Source organism: Pelodiscus sinensis, chromosome 29 (assembly GCF_052426305.1).
Source record: "Pelodiscus sinensis isolate ZL-2025 chromosome 29, ASM5242630v1, whole genome shotgun sequence".
NCBI lineage: Eukaryota > Metazoa > Chordata > Testudines > Trionychidae > Pelodiscus > Pelodiscus sinensis.
Window position 1 is genome coordinate 14,867,355 of NC_143080.1, and position 22,923 is coordinate 14,890,277.

The 22,923-nt window shown below is 45.9% G+C and overlaps 1 protein-coding gene across 3 annotated transcripts in view; it reads left to right on the forward strand.

Moving 5' to 3' along the window:
• MYO1D (myosin ID) overlaps window positions 1-22,923 on the forward strand; it is a 300,747-nt gene that overhangs the window by 114,820 nt on the left and 163,004 nt on the right. For all 3 annotated transcript variants that reach the window (XM_075911435.2, XM_075911436.2, XM_075911434.2), the window contains exons 14-15: window positions 3,843-3,975; window positions 15,952-16,118. In XM_075911435.2, the coding sequence (XP_075767550.2) occupies window positions 3,843-3,975; window positions 15,952-16,118 (300 nt within the window). The remainder of the gene's footprint in view (window positions 1-3,842; window positions 3,976-15,951; window positions 16,119-22,923) is intronic.

Genomic DNA, 22,923 nt, shown 5'->3' on the forward strand with positions numbered 1-22,923 from the left:
TCTCCTGGCCAGATACCTAACCCCAGCTTGCTCCTGTACCCTACTTCCCGCCCAGATTCTGCAACCTTCCCCCCCCCCCCCCATCCCAGTCACTGGTAGCTCTGTTCCACACACTGGATCCCACACTGGGAGATTTTTGGCCTCATCCCAGAAGGTAGATGGGCCCTAAAAGCCATTAACCCTGGAACCCCAGAAGAGTTGATCTGGCCTGAGGCCTTGAACCTCAGTCCTTCCTTCTCTCCCCTCTCCTTCCCCCCAGGGAACTGGAGTGTCAGGAGAGGGAGGTGTCCCAGTTGGTGCCTCATCAGTGAGTGTTGGTTTTTTTGGAGGGGTTGTGTTTTTTGGTTTCTCTGCATCTCACTTGTGTGGTCCCTGACTGATTTTTCTGTGGGTCAGTGGCCCCTGACCCAAAACAGGTTCCCCGACCCTCCCATAAATAAAGACAGCGTTGAAATGTTTTTTTGTTGGACATAATATTTTATTTAAAAATGAAGCCTGGTCAACAAGCTCCCATTGGGGCCAAGTCCCCATCTGACTGAGTGTAAAAAAGTTGGAGACCACTGGTCTAGGTCATAGATGATCAAGAGGCTTCCCATGGTCTTAAAAATCTATCATATCATGAACACACAGGCTAGAGAATTTCACCCAATATTTCAGCATAAAGCCTTTCTGGATAAGCTAGAGCACATCTTTTCTAGGATGACAGATGATCTTGGTTTAAATATTTCAAGTGATTGAAAATCCACTAGATTGCCAGGCAAACTATTTCATTGGTTAATCACCTTCTCTGTAAACAAATTGCATGTCTAGTCTGAATTTATCTAATTTCAACTTCTAGCCATTAGATTCTTATGCCCACATCCGTTGGATTAATGAATCCTTTATAATAGGAAATCTTTACTCTGTGTAGACCCTAATCAAATTACTACTTAAATGTCTCTTGGCTGAGCTATCTGTATTGAGTTCCGTTAGTCTCTTGCTTGTAAGGCAGTTTTTCTAGACCTCACAGCATTCTTGTAGCTTGTTTTTTAAACCTTTCCTAATTTGTCAGCATTCATTTTGAAGTGCGGCACCAGCAGAGAGCAAGTATGCCAGTAACTGTGTCACTGTTTTCTACAGCAGTATAGCTCCTCCTTACTTGTCCATTTTCCCCCGGCCTACACATCAAAGGATCACATTAGCTACCTCAACTGCCACACTACAAGGGGGAGTTCATGCTCAGTGGATTATTCACTGTGACCTTGTAGAGCGGCTGCTTTCCAAGGTCCAGTTCCCCATCCCATCTATCTGGCTGTATTAAAATGCATGAGTGGCCCCAACTTAGCAGTTATCCCGGTCACTCTGTACAGCAGACGTGTTCTCATCTTCACGTGCTCTTCCCCCGGTCTGTGTCATTTACTAGCTTGTCAGAAATGGTTGAGTATTTTCTTTTGAGTCACTGATAAATATTGAATATGGGCCCAGAACAGACCTGGTGGGACTCTACTGGAAGCAGCCCCATAGATGAAGGATTCCCCATTTATAGTTTTTCTGGCATCTGCCAGTTGGTTTTAATTAAATATGCTACATTGATTCTGTATTGTCCGTTTTTAATCTGAATGTCATATGTATGTCAACCTTTGTTTGACAAAGTTGTAATCGTGTCAGACCATGATGCCATGTTAGTTTCACAAGAGTTCTTTACACAGTAATCCTAGGGCTGGAAGAGACCTCAGGAGGTCATCAAGTCCAGCTCCTTGCCCAAAGCTGGACCAGCCTCAACTCAATCATCCCAACCAGGGCTTTGTCAAACTGGGACTTAAATTCCTTACAGATGTGTGGTTCAAGTAATCAGGTCTTGCAGACTGAAAATGTTTAACTTTGGTATGTGCTGTTTAGCATTCTTCCTATTTACTGTTAAAATAGAAAGCCTTTCATTATCGCTTAGATGTGGCTCCATCTTCTATTTTCTTTCCAAGCACAGGACAGAAATATTAATGAGCATATTTGCTTTTTCTACATATTGACAACTGAATCATTCTTATCTAATAACGGACCTATACTACTGCATGGTTGGGTTTTTTTTGTTTTGTTCCTGATATTTTAAAATATCCCTACTAGCAACAGTACCTTTTCTTCCTTTATGAATTCCCTGCATTTTATGATTAATTATTTATAGTCATTGCTGTCAGCTTCTCCTTTTCTATTTTTATGAATATTTTAATAGGATGTTTTTTTACTGAAGAAGGCTTTCATGTCTGGAATTGAGCATTTTTAGCATCCAAGTCAGCAGTTGCCTAAGAATATTTTATTGCTCAACTGTGTTTGTTCTACCCACACAATATTTCTTGTTTTATAGTTTTGAGAGATTGGCCCTTTTTATAGTCGCAAATAGGTTTGGGCTGTATTCTGTTGGCACATGTATGTAATTGATCATTGCATATAAACAATAACTAATTTTTACTTCAGTGATCAGTCATCTTTATCTATTTGAAAGAGGTTGTAATACAGAGTTACCTTTAGATGGGTGTAATGCTGCTTGTGCTAGAGCAGTGGTCACCAACCAGTAGATCGGCATCTACTGGTAGATCTTGGAGCCTCTGACAGGTGATCCTGACTGGTTTGGCCAAGAGGCTATCAAGTGCCTACGCTTCGGCTGCCCTTTACCCCCACTGCTGCGCATCTCCTGCCCCTTCCCCTGGGAGTCTCCTGCTTTCTGTGCAGTGCAGGAGAGGGAAAAGAGGGGTGCTGATGTCAGGATTCCCCCTCTCCCATTCTGTATCCTTTCTCTACAGAGCAGAGAGGGGGCACAACAGGACCAGGGATGGAGTTTGCTGGGGCCCAGGCTAGTAGATTTTGTGTGCTCCGGCCCCGGAGGGCATGGCCGGGGGAGGGGAGGCTGGAATGCCAGCGCAGGAAGGAAGGAATGTTGGGGGCGGGGAAGCCCTGAGCCTTGGGGGGTGGATGCAGGTAAGCTGGGGGCCACATCCAGCCCCTGGGCCTTAGGTTTTCCACCCCTCCTTTAACAGCTTCTCTTCTTGCTAGTTTAATGCCTAGCCAGCTAGCCAAGCTAGTCTGTCATGAGGCGTATTGCTTCTCCTGCTAAGATGGAAGCTTCATCTCCCCAAAGAGAGGGGAGCGATGTTCCACCAACCCAGATCTTCTACTTTATTCCACCTTGCAGCAGCTCATATCCATTATCTCCTGTTCATCTTGTCTTGCTTGTGAGGCAGGAAAGAGCTTTCCTCTCCTGCAGCTCCCCCTTCTGTAGTGTCCCTGATGGATCAGCTTATGTACTGCCTTGTTAAAGGCATGAATTTAACTGCAACTCTTTATTTTTACCCTGCATTTCTGACTGAGTAATGTAGGTTAAAGCTTAAAATTGGTTTGGGTTGGCTTTTGGCTTTATTTTAATAAAATTGCCACTTGTGCAGGATATATTAGTTTGGATAAACATTTTAAAGGGAGAGGTAGGTTGTGTGGTGTTTCATATTAATTTCTTAGGCTACTGATCTTAATTTTGGGCCCCTTTTTAAGCATGCATTTGTGCTGGCTAGACTAATGACTATAAAGAAGAAATCTCTCAGCCACTTTCCGTTCTACCTTTATCTAGCTAAAACTGTGTGTTGCCATGCTACCAGTATATTCAGTAATAACCTTACATTGCAAGTTAATTAACAAACAGAGTTTCTTAGTACCAACCTGATGTATTGGCTTTGTTGGTCATGTCAAAAGAACTGGGCTCACCATCAGTCTGACCCAGAATTGCCTAATTTAGAGCACGGTAAAATTAGTTACTGCCACTGCCACTTGTTAGAATCTTTATAAGTAAACAAATTGCTTCCTTTAACTCTGGCTTGTAGCTCCAATCCTGTGTTGAAGAAGATGTGGCCTGAAGGTAAATTGAGTATCACAGAAGTGACCAAGCGACCCCTGACTGCTGCCACCCTTTTTAAGAACTCCATGATTGCACTAGTAGACAACCTGGCATCTAAGGTAATAATTTGACTGTCTGAAAATCAGTTCTGACTTTGGATTATAGAGTGATGTGGATCTTAAAATTCCAAGTTTATCAATGTCATTATTTTTGCCTCCAGGTGAAGTTCCATTATTGAGGCCATCAGTCATAAGTAGTTCTTAATATGCTAAGCAAATACTCCATTCCTTTAGCAAAGCTGTTGAAGATTGTGGAGTGTAGTGCTGAGAAGTATCCGCTCTGTGTGTGGGGGGTTTTGTGGGGTTTTTTTGGTCTTTCAGTACAAGGCATGACTTGTGTGGAAGCCAACTAAAGAAAAATTAGTGTGTGAGTTTCCTCTGTGATGTGAGGGAAGGGGAGGTTGTCCGAGGTAGAGAAATTTAGGCTATAGCTGGAAGTCAGCATGAGAACTCTGCAGTGCAGCACACTTGAGCAGCTGGACAATGCTAAGTTACATAGTCATGAAAGCATTTAGTAATTATAGGTGTCTGGCAATTATTGATACCAGGCAGATTAATAGAATACTGATAGGAATAGTAAAGGGTGACCTTGGAAGCTGCTAAAATATATTAACACACTTAGAATAATTAAGCAATAATGATCAAGCCTCTTGATATTTTCTCAGGATTAATGGCTGCTTGGGAGTAGTTGATGGCCCAAAGTACAGAGGAGAGCTATGTTGTTAACCCCAGAGAGAAGCATTGTACTACATCTTTACTGCTATAATTAAGAGGAACAAATGAAAATAATTTTTGAAATGCTATTTTCATTTTTTTGCTCCTCTGGCAACCACATCACACTTGGTGTCTAAGTTAATGTTGTTTTCTGTTTATCTGGCTTTTCTAGAGTATTAATAGCTGTTATAACTATTCTAATGACCAGCTTATTGCAATGTCAGCGCACATGGGAAAAGCGAAACCAGTTTTACTTCAAATATGTTATAGGAAATAGTGTATTAAAATGAGCAATATGGATAACTTGCATGAGAGGATTGGGTGGCTCGTGTTCATAATGGAAGGCGGAGTCTAACTGAGGTCATCCTTTGAAATCCATCCCAAGTCAGAATTCATTATCCTTTGAAGGCTAAAGCACACAGTACTCAGCTGAGGTCTTCCCCGCACTGAGCAGAGCCATCTCACAGGGGTAGCCATGTTAGTCTGTAACTTGAAAAATGAGTAGTCCTGCGGCACCTTAGAGACTAGCAAAAGTCTAGGTCTAGGATCATGAACTTTCGCGGGTAAAACCCACTTCATCACATCCAACTCATCTGAAGTGGATTTTAGCCATGGAAGCTCATGATCTTAGACCTAGACCTTTGCTAGTCTCTGAGGTGCCACAGGACTACTTGCTTTTGAGTAGAGCAGGACACTTACCTCCTGTGTCTTTTATGTACAACTCTACTGTTAGCCTGACGATTAGCCTGTTTTGCAGCTGTATCACATGGTTCACGCCTGTTCAGTTCGTGATCCACTATAACCCCCAGACCCTTTCCAGCAGTATTTCCATCTAGCCAGTTATTCCCATTCTATAGTTGTGGTTTAACTTTTCCTTTCCTTGTGAAGTACTTTGTCCTTTATTGAATTGCATCTTATTGCTTTCAAACCAATTCTCTAAGTTGTCAAGGATGTTTTGAATTTGAATCCTGTGTTCCAAATAGGGATGCAAAATCCCGATTAATCAGTTAACCGACTAAGTGGGATCCTGGGCAGGGGACCATGAAAACCTGGCTGGAGCAGCCCCCAACCCATGTGGTTCCCGCTTTCAGCACTGTGCGGGGCCAGCTGTCAGGGCTGGAGCAGCCTTCTAGCTGCCATGGGCAGGGGGCCACTTCTGGGGAACCGGTTAACCAGTTTACATCTCTAGTTCCAAAGAGTATACAATCCCTCCCAGATTGGTGCTCATAGTACTGGACCCAGGGCTGACCTCTGTGGGACCCCCCCCCCCCCCAATACTCTTTCCCAGTTTGACAGTGAATCGTTGATGACTACTTCCTGAGTGTGGATTTTAACCAGTTATAGTTCATAGCAGTTTCATCTATTCCACATTTCCCTGGTTTGAGACTGTCTGGGGCCTTACTAAAATGAGATTCACAAACCTTTCATTTTAATTGTATTACGTTCACATTTGGCTAGTTTTTAGAAGTGGCTCTGGCTTTTAGTCTTTGAAACACATAACGGCTTTGCTCCCCAGCAATAAGAATGATTAGCTGCACCACTAGAACGCCTCAGCCGTGAAGATACAATTCCTTGGCAAGTCAGTTTGAGAACTGTAAAGCACCAGTGCGTCTGACCTCGGGAACTGAAGTACAAATGGCTGCCAGTGCTTACTCCGTCACTCTAATCCTTCCTCGTTATGGAAAAGGCTGGTCAGAAAACTTAGCAGGATCAAGATAGTCTTTGTTCCATGTTGCACAGCATGGCACCGACTAATGTTTTTCAGTTATGGCACCTCCTTGAATGTATTTGCTGCACTGTATTTCAGTTTAAAATATTTTTTGTTTCTCCATTTACCGTTTTTGGTGAAGACTTGACCACGTCTGAGTGCTGTTGTACCATACCTTCGTTAAATATCCAAGTCTTTGTTCTAGGTCTTTCCAAAGCAGTTTAAAAGGATCCGGTATCATACCTGACTTGTGCAAGCATTAGCATTGTTTGTTAGGCGTAGTGTGTACTGTGTACCATTTTGGTACCAGCAGATTGATATGGAGAGCTTTGCACAGAGTTAGCTCAGTCATCTAAGGACTTGTTCACACAGTGGGATAATATGCCCTTTGGGGGTGTTATTTCTACATACAGGGCTTGTTCAGTCTTCAGGAAATGTTGAGCACTGCTCTAAGGAGAGTGGTTATCCATTGTCCTACCTACCAGTGAGCATGAAGAACAAAAAGTACTGTAATGGACTTAATCTGTAGTAAGGAAGGCTTAGTTTAGATACTGGGAAACCCCTTCTAAATATTACAAGGGTAGTTAAGCTCTGGACTAGGCTTTGAAGGGAAGAGGAGGAATTGCCATTATTGCAAGTTTTTAAGAATAGGTTGGGCAGACTCCTGTCAAGAATGGTCTAGATCAGTGTTTCTTAAACTATGCTCCATGGAACACTGGTGTTCTGTGAACAACTCATAGGTGTGCCTTAACCTCTTCTTTGTGTTTGCCTTTTTTTGTCTAACAGTTTTTTTTTTTTTTAAATAAAATGTTCATAGGTGTTCTTCATAAAAAAATATTATTTGGTGTTCCATGGTCTCAAAAAGTTGAAGAAACACTGGTCTAGATGGTCCTGTCTCAGTGTAGGAGGGAGAACTTGATCATTTATCAGGTTGTCAAAAGTCAGGTCCTGCATCAAAGCCAGTCTCCTGGCACACTGGATGCAGCTGACCTGTAATAGGCTTCCTGATGGGTTGGAAAAGTCAGCAGACTGGCTCTTCAGCCTCTCTGTAGCAGCAGTTCAGTCATTGCCCACAGATAGCTCCTGCAGGTTCCTGCCTTGCCCCCTCACTCCAGGTAACCCTTCCGCTTGGATCAACTACTGGCTCCGGCTCTGACTGTTGGTTCTAGCAGCTGGCTCCGAGGCATGACTACCCGTGGCCCAGTCACTGAGAGGAGCACTTGAGCCCCCTGTTTCTATGATTTTTATGGAACTGTGGCTTTTCAGGTGCAGAAGGGACATGCCTCTTTATTCAGGGTTTCATACAAGATGATCATTGAGCACAGTGACAAGATTGAGAACTTACAGCCTGCTACTGTTGGTGTTCTCTGCTAAGTAGGCGGGTTATTGTTGGCACACAAGATGTGGGCATATGATGACTTTGATCTGAATAAGAAAGTGGATTCTGGGCAGTGTATTCACTGGCTAGAGCGCTCTATCCTTAGAGGTACTTAGTGTGTGCTCCACATAGTGATGGTGCATGGGATTCAGCAGCAAACAGGACAGCTGTGGGGGTAGGGGGAGCCGCCACTGAGGCTGGCAGGACCGGTTCAGATCTGGGGAAAGGCTTGATTCCCTGACCCATTGACTCTCTAGGGGTCTCAAATTCAATTTACCTTTTGGGCCAGCGCCAGTCCTCAAATCCTCCTAGTGGGCCTGCAGACACCCCCTCTGGTAGCGCTTGGGGAGGCGGGGTCTCAGTACATTTCCTGCAGACGCTCATCTCCAGGCCTGAGTATGAGAACTAAGCCAGCTCTGGGAGGTTTACTACCTGACGTCTCATTCACTGCTGTCAGTTGTGATTGCTCTGATGTAGTTGACTAAGCTTGTTGCTTGGTGCAGGGTGATAGAAGAGGATCCCAGCTGCCTTCTTCTCTCCCCTGCCCCCTTAAAAAAAAAGGCAGATTTTAGGTCTCATGGTTTGTGGACAAAAGCTAGTAAATGTGCCCCAAGTTCAGCCAAGCACCTCAAACTCCAGATGCCAAATAAAACTATCTCCAGGGCATTTTTATTTGTGATTTCAAGAAGCCTTTGCTCTCTTGGGGTTGGCAGCATAGTACAAGCAAGTTGAAAATCTCTCCCACTGGGTCCAGGAGCCCAGCCAGAGACCCGGATCCTACAAAAGCCTGGAACAGAGTCCTCACCCATGTCTGTGCACTGGGATGCCCATTCACCCCTCCCGCTGGGATCCTGCATTTCACCCCACTAACATCCACATCCTCACGCTGGGATCTTGCATCTCCCACATCCTCACTCTGGGATCCCCTGCCTCTGTCCAGGGTAACTGAAAGCAAAACCCACTGGCTGCATCCTGCTGGCTGCAGGAGGGTGTCAGCTTGGGCGACACCCTGGTTTGTGACTTTGTGGAAGCAGCAGATGCGGCTTCCTGGACTGAGTGGTGCTCTCTGCTGCCAGGACTAGGGGAAGGTGGGGGCCTGGGTGGTGTTGGGTGAGCCCTTGCAGGCTGCCCCCACCCAGGCCGGCACCCCTGTGGACCTGATTAAGTAACTTTTTCCAACTATTTAGTGGGTCAGATTGTCTAAGTACTTGGGCATAATTGACCCTGGGCCAGGAGTTTGAGACCCCTGCTCTAGAGGGACGTTTATCTTCGAACCTTGGCTTCAGTACTTAAATTGCCATTTTTCTGACTTGAAGAAACGTCCTCCTATGCTGTGGTTTTACAGGTCTGCAGGCACTGTTGTGGTTGTACCAGTCCTGAGCTTTTTGAGAAAAGCCTCTTGGTGTGCACTGCTTGCTGTCTACCTGGCCTTCTGCCCACTCAAGCCTGACTGATGGTGACTAGAGGACAAAAAGAGAAGGGTAAAATCCCAGAGCAAAGTTCTAGAAGGTGCTTGTCTTTCACTCAGTGATTGCTAATTAATGTGATAAATAATTTGGACAGTTTTCTTGCAGCAGTGAAAATAAACAAGAAAACAAAACTGAATGGGCAAAAGTGTGTTCAAGTGTATTACTCTTGTTAGTAATGACTAACCTTGTATGATTATTTGAGAGAGAAAACTTGAATCGGTTCAACAAAGTCTTGGGCCAGAAGTCTAGGATTATTAAATTGCACTGGAAAAATGAAATGAAGACTACGGAGAGGTGCCTCCAAGTGCATCTTTTCAAAATGTGCATAGGCTCATTTATGGAGCGGCACATAAAGGTGTGTGCTTGACAGATGTTATCTTCTCATCCTCACCTCTTGAGAATTTGGTCTTTGACTGATCACTTGGGTTCTTCCTTACCTTCTAAAAACACTAGAACTTGTACTGCTCTGGCTGACTTTACAGTGACTGATGAGCTGTTTGGGTCTTACTGCTCTTTAGGGACCGTTCCTTTGTTCTAGCCTCTCCATCGCTTCCTCTGAATTTTTTTCTTCCTCTCCACTCCTGGCTTTCCCTTGAATCCTCTTTGACAGGCTTCCTTTCTAGTATGTTTATAATTCCATCACAGCGACTAATGTAATGCAAGTGTTTCCTGTATGCATCTTTTTCAGAGGGACTAAGCATGTGTAAAACTGTAATAAGTGTAAAATTAAGCGTAAAACTGTAATAAGAAAAGCAAAAAAAGATTTTGAGAAACAGCTAGCCAAAAACTCAAAAAAAAAATAGCAAAATGTTTAAGTTCATTAGAAGCAGGAAGCCTGCTAAAAAACCAGTGGGTCCCCTAGACAATTGAGATACAAAAGGAGCAATCAAGGACGATAAAGCCATTGCGGAGAAGCTAAATGATTTCTTTGCATCAGTCTTCACGGCTGAGAATGTTGAGGAGATTCCCAAACCTGCACTGTCCTTTGTGGGAGATGAATCTGAGGAACTGTCCTGGATTGAAGTGTCATTAGAGGAGGTTTTGAGCAAATAGAAAAACTTAACGTGAACAAATCACCGGGACCGGATGGCATTCACCAAAGGGTTCTAAAAGAACTCAAATGGGAAATTGCAGAACTGTTAACTGTGGTTTGTAACCTATCCCTTAAATCGGCTTCCGTACCTACTGACTGGAAGGTAGCCAACGTGACACCAATATTTAAAAAGAGCTCTAGAGGTGATCCCAGCAATTATAGACCAGTAAGTCTAACTTCAGTACCGGGCAAATTAATCAAAACAATAGTTAAGAATAAAATTGTTAGGCACATAGAAGAACATAATTTGTTGGGCAAAAGTCAACATGGTTTCTGTAAAGGGAAATCCTGTCTTACTAATCTGTTAGAGTTCTTTGAAGGGGTTAACAAATGTGGACAAGGGGGATCCAGTAGATATAGTGTACTTAGATTTTCAGAAAGCCTTTGACGAAGTCCCTCACCAAAGGCTCTTGTGTAAATTATGTTGTCATGGGATAAGAGGGAAGGTACTTTCATGGATTGAGAACTGGTTAAAAGACAGGAAACAAAGGGTAGAAATAAATGGTACATTTTCAGAATGGAGAGGGGTAACCAGTGGTGTCCCCAAGAGTCAGTCCTGGGACCAATCCTATTCAACTTATTCATAAGTGATCTAGAGAACGGGGCAAACAGTGAGGTAGTAAAGTTTGTGGATGATACTAAACTGTTCAAAATAGTCCAGACAGAAGCAGACTGTGAAGCACTTCAGAAAGATCTCACAAAACTGAGTGATTGGGCAACAAAATGGAAAATGAAGGTTAATGTGGATAAGTGTAAAGTAATGCACATTGGAAAAAATAACCCCAACTATACATATAATATGATGGGGGCTAATTTGGCTATGACAAATCAGGAAAGAGATCTTGACGTTATCGTGGATAGTTCTCTGAAAACGTCCACACAGTGTGCTGCGGCGGTCAAAAAGGCAAATAGAACGTTAGGAATTATTAAGAAAGGGATAGAAAGTAAGACACAGAATATCTTACTGCCCCTGTATATAACTGTGGTATGTCCACAACTTGAGTACTGTGTACAGATGTGGTCTCCTCACCTCAAAAAATATATTTTGGCCTTGGAAAGGGTTCAGAAAAGGGCAACTAAAAGGATCAGGGGTTTGGAACAGGTCCCATATGAAGAGAGGTTAAAGCGACTGGGACTTTTCAGTTTGGAAAAGAGGCAACTGAGGGGGGATCTGATAGAGGTATATGAAATTGAGTGCTGTGGAGAGGTGATTAAAGAAAAGTTCTTCATTAGTTCCCATAATATAAGGATTAGAGGACACCAAATGAAATTAATGGGTAGCAGGTTTAAAACTAATAAGCGAAAGTTCTTTTTCACACAGCGTGTAGTCAACCTGTGGAACTCCTTGCCAGAGGAGGCTGTGAAGGCTAGAACTATAATAGTTTAACGAGAAGCTAGATAATTTCATGGATTATCCATAAAAGGCCAGGGGCTAGGAATGGTGTCCCTGGCCTCTGTTTGTCAGAGGCTGGAGACGGGTGGCATTAGACAAATCTCTTGATCATTGTCTTTGGTCCACCCTTTCTGGGGCACCTGGTGCTGGGCAGTCGGTAGACAGGATACTGGGCTAGATGGACCTTTGGTCTGACCCAGTACAGCCATTCTTATGTTCTTACTAGCCAATTAGCCCGTCATAAGACGGGATTTACAGGTCTTCTCTCCTGAGCGAGCGTGCGCTCTCTTTCTCTCTCTCTCTCAGCTCTCCTCCGCCTCCTGCCTCTCTCTCTCTCTCTTCCTTTCTCTTCTCCCCCTCCTGCCTCTCTCCCCTCCGTCTCTCCCCACCCCCCTTCTCCTTCCCCTTCCCTCCCGCCGTGGCGCTTGGCTGAGTGCTGCCTGCTCAGCCGGGCTGCCGCGAGGGAGGGGGGGCGGGGCGGTGATGTACACGGCCCCGCCCCCCGGCCGTGTACATCACCACCCCGCCCCTCTTCCTGTCCCACCGGGGCTCAGCTGAGTGGTGGCAAGCGGCCGTTTGCGGTCCGGCTGCGGCCAGTGGCTACACACCCCTCCCCCTCGCCAGGTCTGCTTCCAGCGCCACGGCCCCCCGGACACCCCTTTCTCCCCCTCTCCAGTGCTGCTTCTCTCCCCCCTTCCTCCGGGCCCCCCATCCTCCCCTGCAGCCCCACAGCCCCCGATCCCCCCCAGCTCTGCTTCCTGCCACCCTTCCGGCCAACTCCGTCCCCCTTCCCCTTCCTCCGTGGCGCACTGCGCTGCTCAGCTGAGCGGCGCTCCCAGCGGGGGAGCAAGTGGCAGCAAACGGCCATTTGGGGTCCATGCTGCACCCCCCCCTTGCCAGGTCTGCTTCCCGCCCCCCTCCTCCCATACAGCCCCCCGATCCACCCCCTCAGCTCTGCTTCCCGCCCCCTCTTTTTGCCGGCCAGTCCCACGGCCCCCCGGACACTCTCCGCCAGTGCTGCTTCCCTCCCCCCTTCCTCTGGGCCTCCCTTCAAGCCCCACAGGCCCCAATCCCCCCCAGCTCTGCTTCCCACCCCCTTCCAGCCAGTCCCCCCCTCCCCCCCTCACCCTCAACGTGATCCACCTGTGCGGCTAAGTGGACCCTTTTCTCTGTGTGGGCACAGCAAGGGTGGGTGGTTCCGACCGAGGCCTCCCTTCAGGAGATCCTGGACTATCTGCTGTCCCTGAAGCAGCAGGGCCTGGCCTTGGCCACCTTCAAGGGCCGCTTGATGACTGTCTCCGCCATTCACTCACCACTGCAAGATTGCTCGGTTTTCTCCCAAGGGGTCACCTCTCCCTTCCTACAGGACCTGGAGAGGCTTTACCCCCAGATCAGGGACCTGAACCTGGTCCTGGCAAGGCTCACTATAACATTGAGCTTTCAAGTGCTTGTCCTCCTAATACGTGGAAAGGGATCACTCCATGGGTGCAGTCACACAACAGGCACCTTCATGGCTTCATTTTTAAGGCGTGGGTCTGCTCTCGGGAACACATCAAGTGAGGACATTAACTCATTTAAAGGATGCTGTATTTTTTGTTCAAAGGGCTACAGAGGCTAGTCCCCACCCCTTCCATGAGCCAGCCCATGATCATATAGCAAAATTCATCAAGTTGTGTCTGTTTCTCTGCCCCCCCCCCCCCCCCCCCCCCCCCCCCCCCGTGCAAAAATATTGCCTATCCTGATCTAGCCCATGGTCTTGTCTTCCAACTGTGGCCAATGCCAGGTGCTTCAGGGGGAATGAACAGGACAATTTATTTGAGTGATCGTCCAGTGCCAGCTTCTCTGTTCTCCCTCATGGCAGTTCTTGTGAAGGGAGACTTGAACCAAAAGGCAGACTGGCTCAGCAGGCATAAAGTGAAGAACTGAGTGGTGTCTGAATCGGGAAGTTATCTGCCTTTACCAACCCATCTGCAATCCACATGAACTTGAAGGACCAAAGTACTGAAGCAGAGAGGTAGATTCTGGGTGCATGGGACAGATGCCCCATCTCACAGAATGCCCCACGGCCTCCTCTTTGCATTTCCATGATTAAGAATAGTGGTCCAAAAGATACAGTGAGCAGGTGACAGTAATATTGGTATCCCAACATTGGTTGAGGACAGCATGATGTTCAGACCTGAGAGCTAAAATTAGTCCTGCCACTACAGCATCCAGTGAAGCAGGGCTTCTCACAAGGTCCTCTTTTTCATCTCAGCCCACCTGGCTGCACAGAACTACCTGGCTATTGAAAGAGAAGCTCAAATGTCATTAGATTTTGTCTTTCAGAGTCATCAAGCCACTTTCTTCTAGAAAACATATTTCAGTCTGGACCAAGTTCTGGCAAGGGTTTTTCCACAGTTACTCTTGTCTACTTCACTCGTGTGTTCAACAGAATAAAATATTCCTATTTTAAGGGGTATAGTGTTAGTAGCGCTCTGTCTTTTCTTCGCACAGGCAGAACACTTCCATTGTTCCTCTAGTGAAAAAGGAAAATGCACAGTTCAGAGTTAATGTTGATCCAGTGGTTGAATGAATGGGCAAACATTTGACCTTTTGTTGACAATTCTCTTCAGTCTCCTATTGCATGTATGGGTTCTCTAAATTTCCTTAATGAAGCTCTTAAATCTTGTTCACCCTGGATATCTCTTTTTTGTTCAGCACTAGTATTTTGCTTGGTGCTGCGCATAAACACATATGAATATAATCCTTACCCTGCATACTTTGCAGATTTAAAGAGATGCTAGAGGAATACACAACTCTGCAGAGATTTGGGTAACTGTGTGTTTAATTATAAATTGGCTTTTTGGGGACTTGCAGAAATGGGATTTTAAGAATGAGAATTGTGGCTTGACATACTGGGAAGGGGGTTGCATTCCATGGTTAGGGGCAACATGAGAAAAGGCACAGATCAGGGTGGCAGGTAGGAGCCAAAGAAAAATCAAAACTCACTTTGCATAGCAAAGGGGTCAGATGGGAATGTGCTGGGAGGAACAGTCTTTGATGTTTTATAGTGATAGAGATGTAGCCGTGTTAGTCTGGGGTAGCTGAAGCAAAATGCAGGACAATGTAGCACTTTAAAGACTAACAAGATGGTTTATTAGATGATGAGCTTTCGTGGGCCAGACCCACTTCCTCAGATCAAATAGATCTATTTGATCTGAGGAAGTGGGTCTGGCCCACGAAAGCTCATCATTTAATAAACCATCTTGTTAGTCTTTAAAGTGCTACATTGTCCTGCACTTTGATGTCTTAGGTTGCTTAGGAGGATTCAGTGGAGGGATTCTGAGTTGGGGAAAAGGGATTCTGTGTTGTGCTCGCAGGAAAAGCAACACAGGAGAACTGCCTGGCAATAGTCATTTAAAGCTACCTTCGGGCTGCTTCGATTCTGGGTATTCTGAAGACTGGCTGCAGCTACCAGGGTAACGTGGAGCAGCCCAGAGGCTTCCCTAATTGGCAGCAGCCTTGTTCAAGAAGCCTATGGCTCTGGTACAGTCCAGCGTCATTTAGCGTTTCCATGGAACTCAGCCCTACCGAAGCTCCCCTTCCAGTATGCCCTCTACCAGGTGGGACCAGTGTAAGTTGACTCCTGGTATTTTCTGTTCTAGAAGAATTCTTCCCTGGCCTGTTGTGGAACCTATATGGTCCCTATATGCTGCTTGACTAGCTTATATGGGACTGCATTAGAATTAACCATGGGCTCTTGAGATGTGGTCCAACCAAATTATGGGCAAGCAGGCTCAGAACCTATTAGAGAAAAGTTATGGCTGTGCAAGGTAACCTTTTGAAAAGTAGATTGTGAAGCAGCCTCGTTTGGTGGGACTCTGGCTTGTGTGCTCCCCTAGTGGGATCTTTGAATGTGAGTGGTGAAACACAGCTCTCTCACTTTGCCTCTGGAGCACAGATGGTCCATTTGCAGCTCTTTGCACCAGTTGGGGGAATCTGATTCCATGCTTGTAAAGGAACCATGTCTGTGCCAGTGACTCAGTATTGGGACCCCTTCGTTTGCCCCACAAGGTCATTTTATTATCCCAAATGCCAATGACAGTTTCTTTGTTTTGTTTCTTTTCTGTAACTGAAGAGAAAAATTCAGCTAATATGTTAGATCATGTTCATAGTCAAAGGCAAACAGTTGAGGAGATTGCAGACGTACTTGAATTGTGCATTCATGTGTTTTATTTAGCAAGTTGTATCCTTCACCAAGTTCTTATGCTGTATAAGGCATTGTTTGATTTATCCCCATAGGAGCCATATTATGTCCGATGCATTAAGCCCAATGAAAAGAAGTCACCACAGCTGTTCGAAGAAGAGCGCTGCAGGCATCAAGTGGAATACCTTGGCCTTTTAGAGAATGTCAGGGTCCGACGGGCAGGATTTGCCTACCGCCAAACATATGAAAAGTTTCTTCACAGGTGAGAAGGGGATTAGTGCATGCTGCTTTGTGTGATGCCTTTCTGAGCTACTGGGTGAGCTGCACTATCTAATGATCTGCCTTCACTGTAGTCTGGAAATAGAGAATCTTTTAGCTTGGTGAGGGTTAGTCATGGATGGTATACAGCAGTGGTCCCCAACGCAGTGCCCGTGGGCACCATGGCACCCGCTGGGGCATGTATGTGCGCCCGCTGAGTGACCAGGGCCGGCCCAAGCCATTCTTGCACCCCGAGCCCCGCTCGCAGCAGGGCCAGCTCGAGCCATTCCTACACCCCGGGCAGTGGGCGTGCGACGCATGCGCAGCTTTGCCCCCAGGTGCGCGGCACACCTTACAGCTGCAATCGGGCGTGTGGCGCCTGACTGCAGCTCTAAGGGGCGCTGTGCGGCCCCCGGCGCTGGGCGCGTGGCACCTGATGGCAGCTTTAAGGGGTGCTGCGCGGCCGGATGCAAGGCGCCCCTTAGAGCTGCCATCAGGTGCCCCCCATAGGTTGACGCCCCGGGCAGCTGCCCGGCTAGTGCCCCCTCCCCCGTAATCCGGCCCTGCGCACAGTGCATGCGCGGCCTCACCCCCGACATGCAGTGCACGTGCCACCCTGCCCCCTGCATGCATGGCACGTGAATAGCCCTGCCCCCGGGCGGCCGGCAGCCCCAAAAGGTTGGGGACCACTGGTATACAGACACTTTTTCTTTCTTGATTGCCACTAGCGGCTTGGGTAAAACACTGTTGGTCATGGAAGGGTGCTGGCTGCCTCAACCTGACAGTCCTCACAGTTTGACAAAAATGAACTTTTCAATAGCTTACAATTTTAAGCTTGATTCTGCCCTCAATCACGTTTGGCCACGTCATCAGGAATCCGTTAAAATCTGCTCCTATGCTTGTACAAACAGCTACTGTTTAGCGGATACGCGATAAGGGCCTGCATGTCTGAGAGCAGAATGAAGCTAATAGCTGGAAAACTAAATTCATGCATCACTACTGCTCTTATTTTCATTTCCTCCTGTAGTTTAAGAATGAAGGGGAGAGAAGAACAAAGGAGTGCAAAGGGGGATGTTAAATGTCTGGATGGCCTTGAAGACTCTTGCGAGCTTTAGGCACGAGGGGGGTTATTCTCGAGGCAGCAGACTTATTAGCAGTTCATTATAATTAGCAGTAAGGTTTTGGGGCTTTGACTTGCTAGGGGATCGGGGTCGTGCTCTTTGCCTCAGGAAAGGAAATAGTGACCTTGCACTGCACATGCAGGGTTCTGATAATGTCAATACTACCAGTTGTAGCAGCCGCCTGAAAGAATGAGCGTAAAACTGGGCTGCATTAAATGGCTACGTGTAACGTTGTCTACATTTTTATCTCTTTTGTTGAAACACCCTTGTCTCTTCTGGGTGTGTTGATTTCTCTCCATCTCTTTCATGAAATGTTCCTCCACATAGTGGTTAGGTTTTAGATCTGACATTTTCTTCCTCTTGTCTGGCCCCATCAGGTCTGCTTAATAAAAGGCGGATTTGCTCTGTCACCCTGATTGTCTCTTTCTCCTAATGTGAAATGTCTCGAGGTGAAAGATTTTTCCATTTCATATCCCAGTGAATTAATTACAGCAGAAGCATTTTTCCACTGGGAATAGAGAGCAGAGATCTGAAACCAAGTGAAAATGTTTTGGTATGTGTGTATAAAATATTTATGTACTGAATGTAGATTTATTTGAGAGTGAGAGCTCTGAGCCTATCCAAATATAAAAGCAAAAACTCTTCATTCTGAGACCATAAGGGATTTTTTAAAAATTTCAGCTTTTTTATGCTTCAGCGTACTCTTAATAAAAAAAATCTTATTGAGCTTTCCATTAGTCTCTGGCACTGATATACTGGGGCCCGCTTCAAACCATGTGCTACAGCAGGTTTTTTGCTGTCAGATTTGTTCAGCAGTTAATTTTAATAGTGACAGTACCGTGTATATTTTGTATAGAATTGTTGTCAGTTTAGAACCCTCTTTTTAATTACAGAATGAACCCCACAACTTCCATTAGACCCTATTTCCTACAGAAAGATTGTCTAAGGTTGTGACACTGGACTTGTGGTTGTCCAGATAACATTTATTTTTGAACTAGCTTGCTGACTTATCCGTACCTAGAAAATTGGGATTGAATTCTGACTTCTCAGGTTATGGGTTTTTTAATGGACATATAGTTAAAACTGTTGAATGTATTTCCTTTAGAACATGAACATGGATAATGTTATAGTGAAATTTCCTATTGCGTTGATTGTCTGTAAATCATATGCAGAAAATTCATTGAATCTCCATTGCAGAAACCTATTTATTCAATCCGTACTTCTCAAATACAGCATGCCTTATGGCTGAGGAGTCAGATCTGATTATTTTCCCATTTGATCCATAGTTGTTTAATGCTGAACAGTTTTTCTGCTTTTCTTTATGAGAGAGTTTGGAAGAGTGAGTAATTAAATGCCTAATACAGAAGGCTGGTTCTTGCACCCACCTGCTTGGATTAGCTTGTGATGGGTTCCCTGGGATGCAGCCAGGAACAGGGGTACTGCTGAGCCCTATGGCTTACCAACCTGGGCCCCCTCTCACACTGAGCAATGCGGTTGCTAAGCCGCAAATGTCTCCAGGTAATGCTCCTATACGAATATCCACAGGCAGGGATGCACCTAACTGAATTACATGAATGCTTTTGCAACCCTCAGATGAACTAACAATAGAGAGGTTCCAACCAGTTCCCTCAGCTCTCCAACCTAGGACACTAGGTCTGTACCACCTTGCCCTGGTCAGAGCCTGGCGGGTGTTGCTTTATTACCCAGTCTGCCCCTCCCTTCACGTTGAGGGGACATGCACCAGCTGTTGTGCACTGAGCAGATTCCACAAACCCTTTGACAAAACCTCACTGTTTTAAGTAAAGGATAAAATAGATTTGCTAACTGCAGACAAAAATGAGGAGTCCTGTGGTATCTTACAGACTAACAGATTCATCAAAGAATTCGGAGTGCAAGTGGTGTTCTTGTCCATCCTCCCTGTGGAAGGGAAAGGACTGGGCAGGGATCATCGACTTGAGGACGTAAATGCGTGGTTGCGCAGGTGGTGTCGCAGAGAGGGCTTTGGTTTCTTTGACCATGGGAGACTGTTCTGTGCACAAGGATTGTTAGGAAGAGATGGGATCCACCTAACCAAAAGAGGAAGGAGCATCTTCGCAGGCGGGCTTGCAAACCTAGTGAGAAGGGCTTTAAACTAGGTTCACTGGGGGACAATAACCAAAACCCTGAGTGGAGTGGAGAAGTCGGATACTGGGAAGAAATGTAAAGAGGAACGAGCAACAAAGGTGGACCCCTGATTTGAATGCAGAGGATAGGGCGATCAACTGGTTATCTGAGGTGTTTGTATACCAGTGTGAGAAGCCTGCGTAATAAACAGGAAGAATTGGAGATCCTGGTCCAGTCCAAGAACTACAATTTGATTGGGATAACAGAGACTTGGTGGGATGACTCACATGACTGGAGCGCAGTCATGGAAGGGAATAGACTGTTCAGGAAGAACAGGCAGGGGAGAAAAGGAGGTGGAGTTGCACTGTATGTAAGAGAACACTATGATTGCTCAGAACTCCAGTATATAGAGGGGGAAAAAGCCAGTTGAGAGTCTATGGGTCCAGTTTAGAGATGTTAGCAACAGCAGTGATGTGGTTAGCGTCTGCTACAGGTCGCAGAATCAGGTGGATGAGGTATACGAGGCTTTCTTCCAACAACTGACAGAAGTTTCCAGATTGCAGGCCCTGGTTCTCATGGGGGACTTGAATCACCCTGACATCTGTTGGGAGACCAATATGGCAGTACACAGATAATCCAGGAAGTTTTTGGAGAATGTTGGGGATAACTTCTTGGTACAAATGCTGCAGGACCCTACCAGGGGCCGTGCGCAGCTTGACCTACTGCTCACAAACAGGAAGGAGCTAATAGGGGAAGTAGAGGTGGGTGACAACCTGGGAAGCAGAGATCATGAGATGGTAGATTTCAGGATCCTGATCAAAGGAAGAAAAGAGACTAGTAAAATACACACCTTGGACTTCAGAAAAGCAGACTTGGACGTCCTCAGAGACCAGATGGGCAGACTCCCCTGGGATGCTAACATGAAGGGGGAAGGAGTCCAGGACAGCTGGCAGTATTTTAAAGAAGCCTTATTGAAGGCACAGAAAGAAACAATTCCAATGCATAGCAAGAGAAGCAAATATGGTAGGAGACCGGATTGGCTTACGGGGGAAATCCTTGGTGAGCTTACAAAAAGTAGAAACTTGGACAGATGACTAGGGAGGGGGATAAATGTCTAGCTCGAGAATGCAGGGGAGTTATCAGGAAGGGGAAAGCAAAATTGAAATTGCAACTCGCAAGGGATGTAAAGGATAACAAGAAAAGGTTCTACAGGCATGTTAACAAGAAGTAGGTGATCGGAGAGGGGGGGGGCCCCTACTGGATGAAGGAGGTAACCTAGTGACAGATGATGTGGGGAAAGCTGAAGTACTCAATGCTTTCTTTGCCTCTGTCTTCACGGACAAGGTCAGCTCCCAGACTAATGCGCTAAGTGACACAGTATGGGACGAAGGTGGACAACCCTTGGTGGGGAAAGAACAGGTGTGGAACTATTTAAAAAAGGTAAAGGTACATAAATCCATGGGTCTGGACTTAATACATCTTAGGCTACTGAGGGAGTTGGTAAATGTCATTGAGGAGCCTTTAGCCATTATCTTTGAAAAGTCGTGGAGATCGGGACTTCCTCAAGGAATCCATTTTGAAGCACTTGGAAGAGGGGAATATGATCAGGAATAGTCAACATGGAGTCACCAAGAGCAGGTCGTGCCTGACCAATCTGATTAGCTTTATGATCAGGTAACTGGCTCTGTGGATATGGGGGAGTCAGTGGATGTGATAGACCTTGACTTTAGCAAGGCTTTTGATATGGTCTCCCACAATAGCAAGTTAAGGGAATGTGGATTGGACAAATGGACGGTAAGATGGATAGAAAGCTAGCTGGAAGGTCGGGCCCAGCGGGTAGTGATCAATGGCTCGATGTCAGCATGGCGGTTGGTTTCTAGCGGAGTGCCCCAAGGTTCGGTTCTGGGACCAGTTTTGTTTAACATCTTTATTAATGACCTGGCTGAGGGGATGGATTGCACCCTCAGCAAGTTTGCGGATGACACTAAGGTTGGGGGAGAGCTAGATACGCTGGAGGGCAGGGACAGGGTCCAGAGTGATCTGGACAGATTAGAGGATTAGGCCAAAAGAAATCTGATGAGGTTCAACAAGGACAAGTGTGGAGTCCTGCACTTGGGACGGAAGAATCCCAAGCATTGTTACAGGCTGGGGACTGAATGGCTAAGTAGCAGTTCTGCAGAAAAGGACCTGGGGGTTACAGTGGATGAGAAGCTGGATATGAGTCAACAGTGTGCCCTTGTAGCCAAGAAGGCTAATGGCATATTAGGTTGCATTAAGAGGAGCATTGCCAGCAGATCCAGAGATGTCATCATTCCCCTTTATTCGGCTTTGGTGAGGCCGCATCTGGAGTAGTGTGTCCAGTTCTGGGCCCCCCACTACAAAAAGGATGTGGACGCATTGGAGAGGGTCCAGCGGAGGGCAACCAAAATGATTAGGGGGCTGGAGCATATGACTTATGAGGAGAGGCTGAGGGACTTGGGTCTGTTTAGTCTGCAGAAGCGAAGAGTGAGGGCGGATTTGATAGCAGCCTTCAACTTCCTGAAGGGAGGTTCCAAAGAGGATGGAGAGAGGCTGTTCTCAGTAGTGACGGATGGCAGAACAAGGAGCAATGGTCTCAAGTTGCAGTGGGAGAGGTCCAGGTTGGATATTTGGAAAAACAATTTCACTAGGAGAGTGGTGAAGCACTGGAATGGGTTACCTAGGGGAGTAGTGGAGTCTCCATCCCTAGAGGTGTTTAGCCTCAGCTTGACAAAGCCCTGGCTGGGTTGGTTTAATTGTGATTGGTCCTGCCTTGGGTAGGGGGCTGTACTTGATGGCCTTCCGAGGTCTTTCAGCTCTATGGTTCTATGATTTAGGCATAAGCTTTCGTGGGCAAAAACCCACTTTGTCAGATAAAAGCTTATGCTCAGTTAAATCCATTAGTCTCTAAGGTTCCACTGGACTCCTAAATTGTATTTGCAGATACAGACTAACATGGCTTTGCCTCTGATACTTAACTACAGGCAGATTTTAAGTGATTGAAAAGTAATAAGCATAAAGCTCAAAGTTACCTGAGAAATAAAAGTGAAATTTCAATCTGAGTTGTGCACACTAGAGAGGATTTGAATCAATCAGTGTTTTGACCTAGTAGATGATATAGTTCATGGGATTCCTCTTTCCAGCTTGGGTTCGACTCCCCTGTTCAATCTGTGTCCTCCAGATGTTTCCAGGTGTTTAGTTGTAGGGGGGGAGAGAGCCCACGTGATTGTCGCTTCCTCTTTTTTAATAGCTTCTTCCAGAAGAACCAGAGGGTAGGACATGGGTTTTGCCCACGAAAGCTCATGATCTGTTTCTGTATCTAGAATCCAGAGACTGAGATCTGCGTAATATTTGTTAGTCTCTAAGGACTAACTACAGGACTACTTGTTGTCTTTTTCCAGAAGAGCCTTTGCTGTGACATGAGTTAAGGAGTCTCCTCTGTCTATCTGAGAAGCCTCCATTGTATTCAGTTTTAGGATAGTTTGAGAGTGTGGACTCCATTTAATGATATCCCTTTGTTATGCCTGCAGTGTTGTTGGTGGGTGTTTCCAAGAATATATTTCAGTA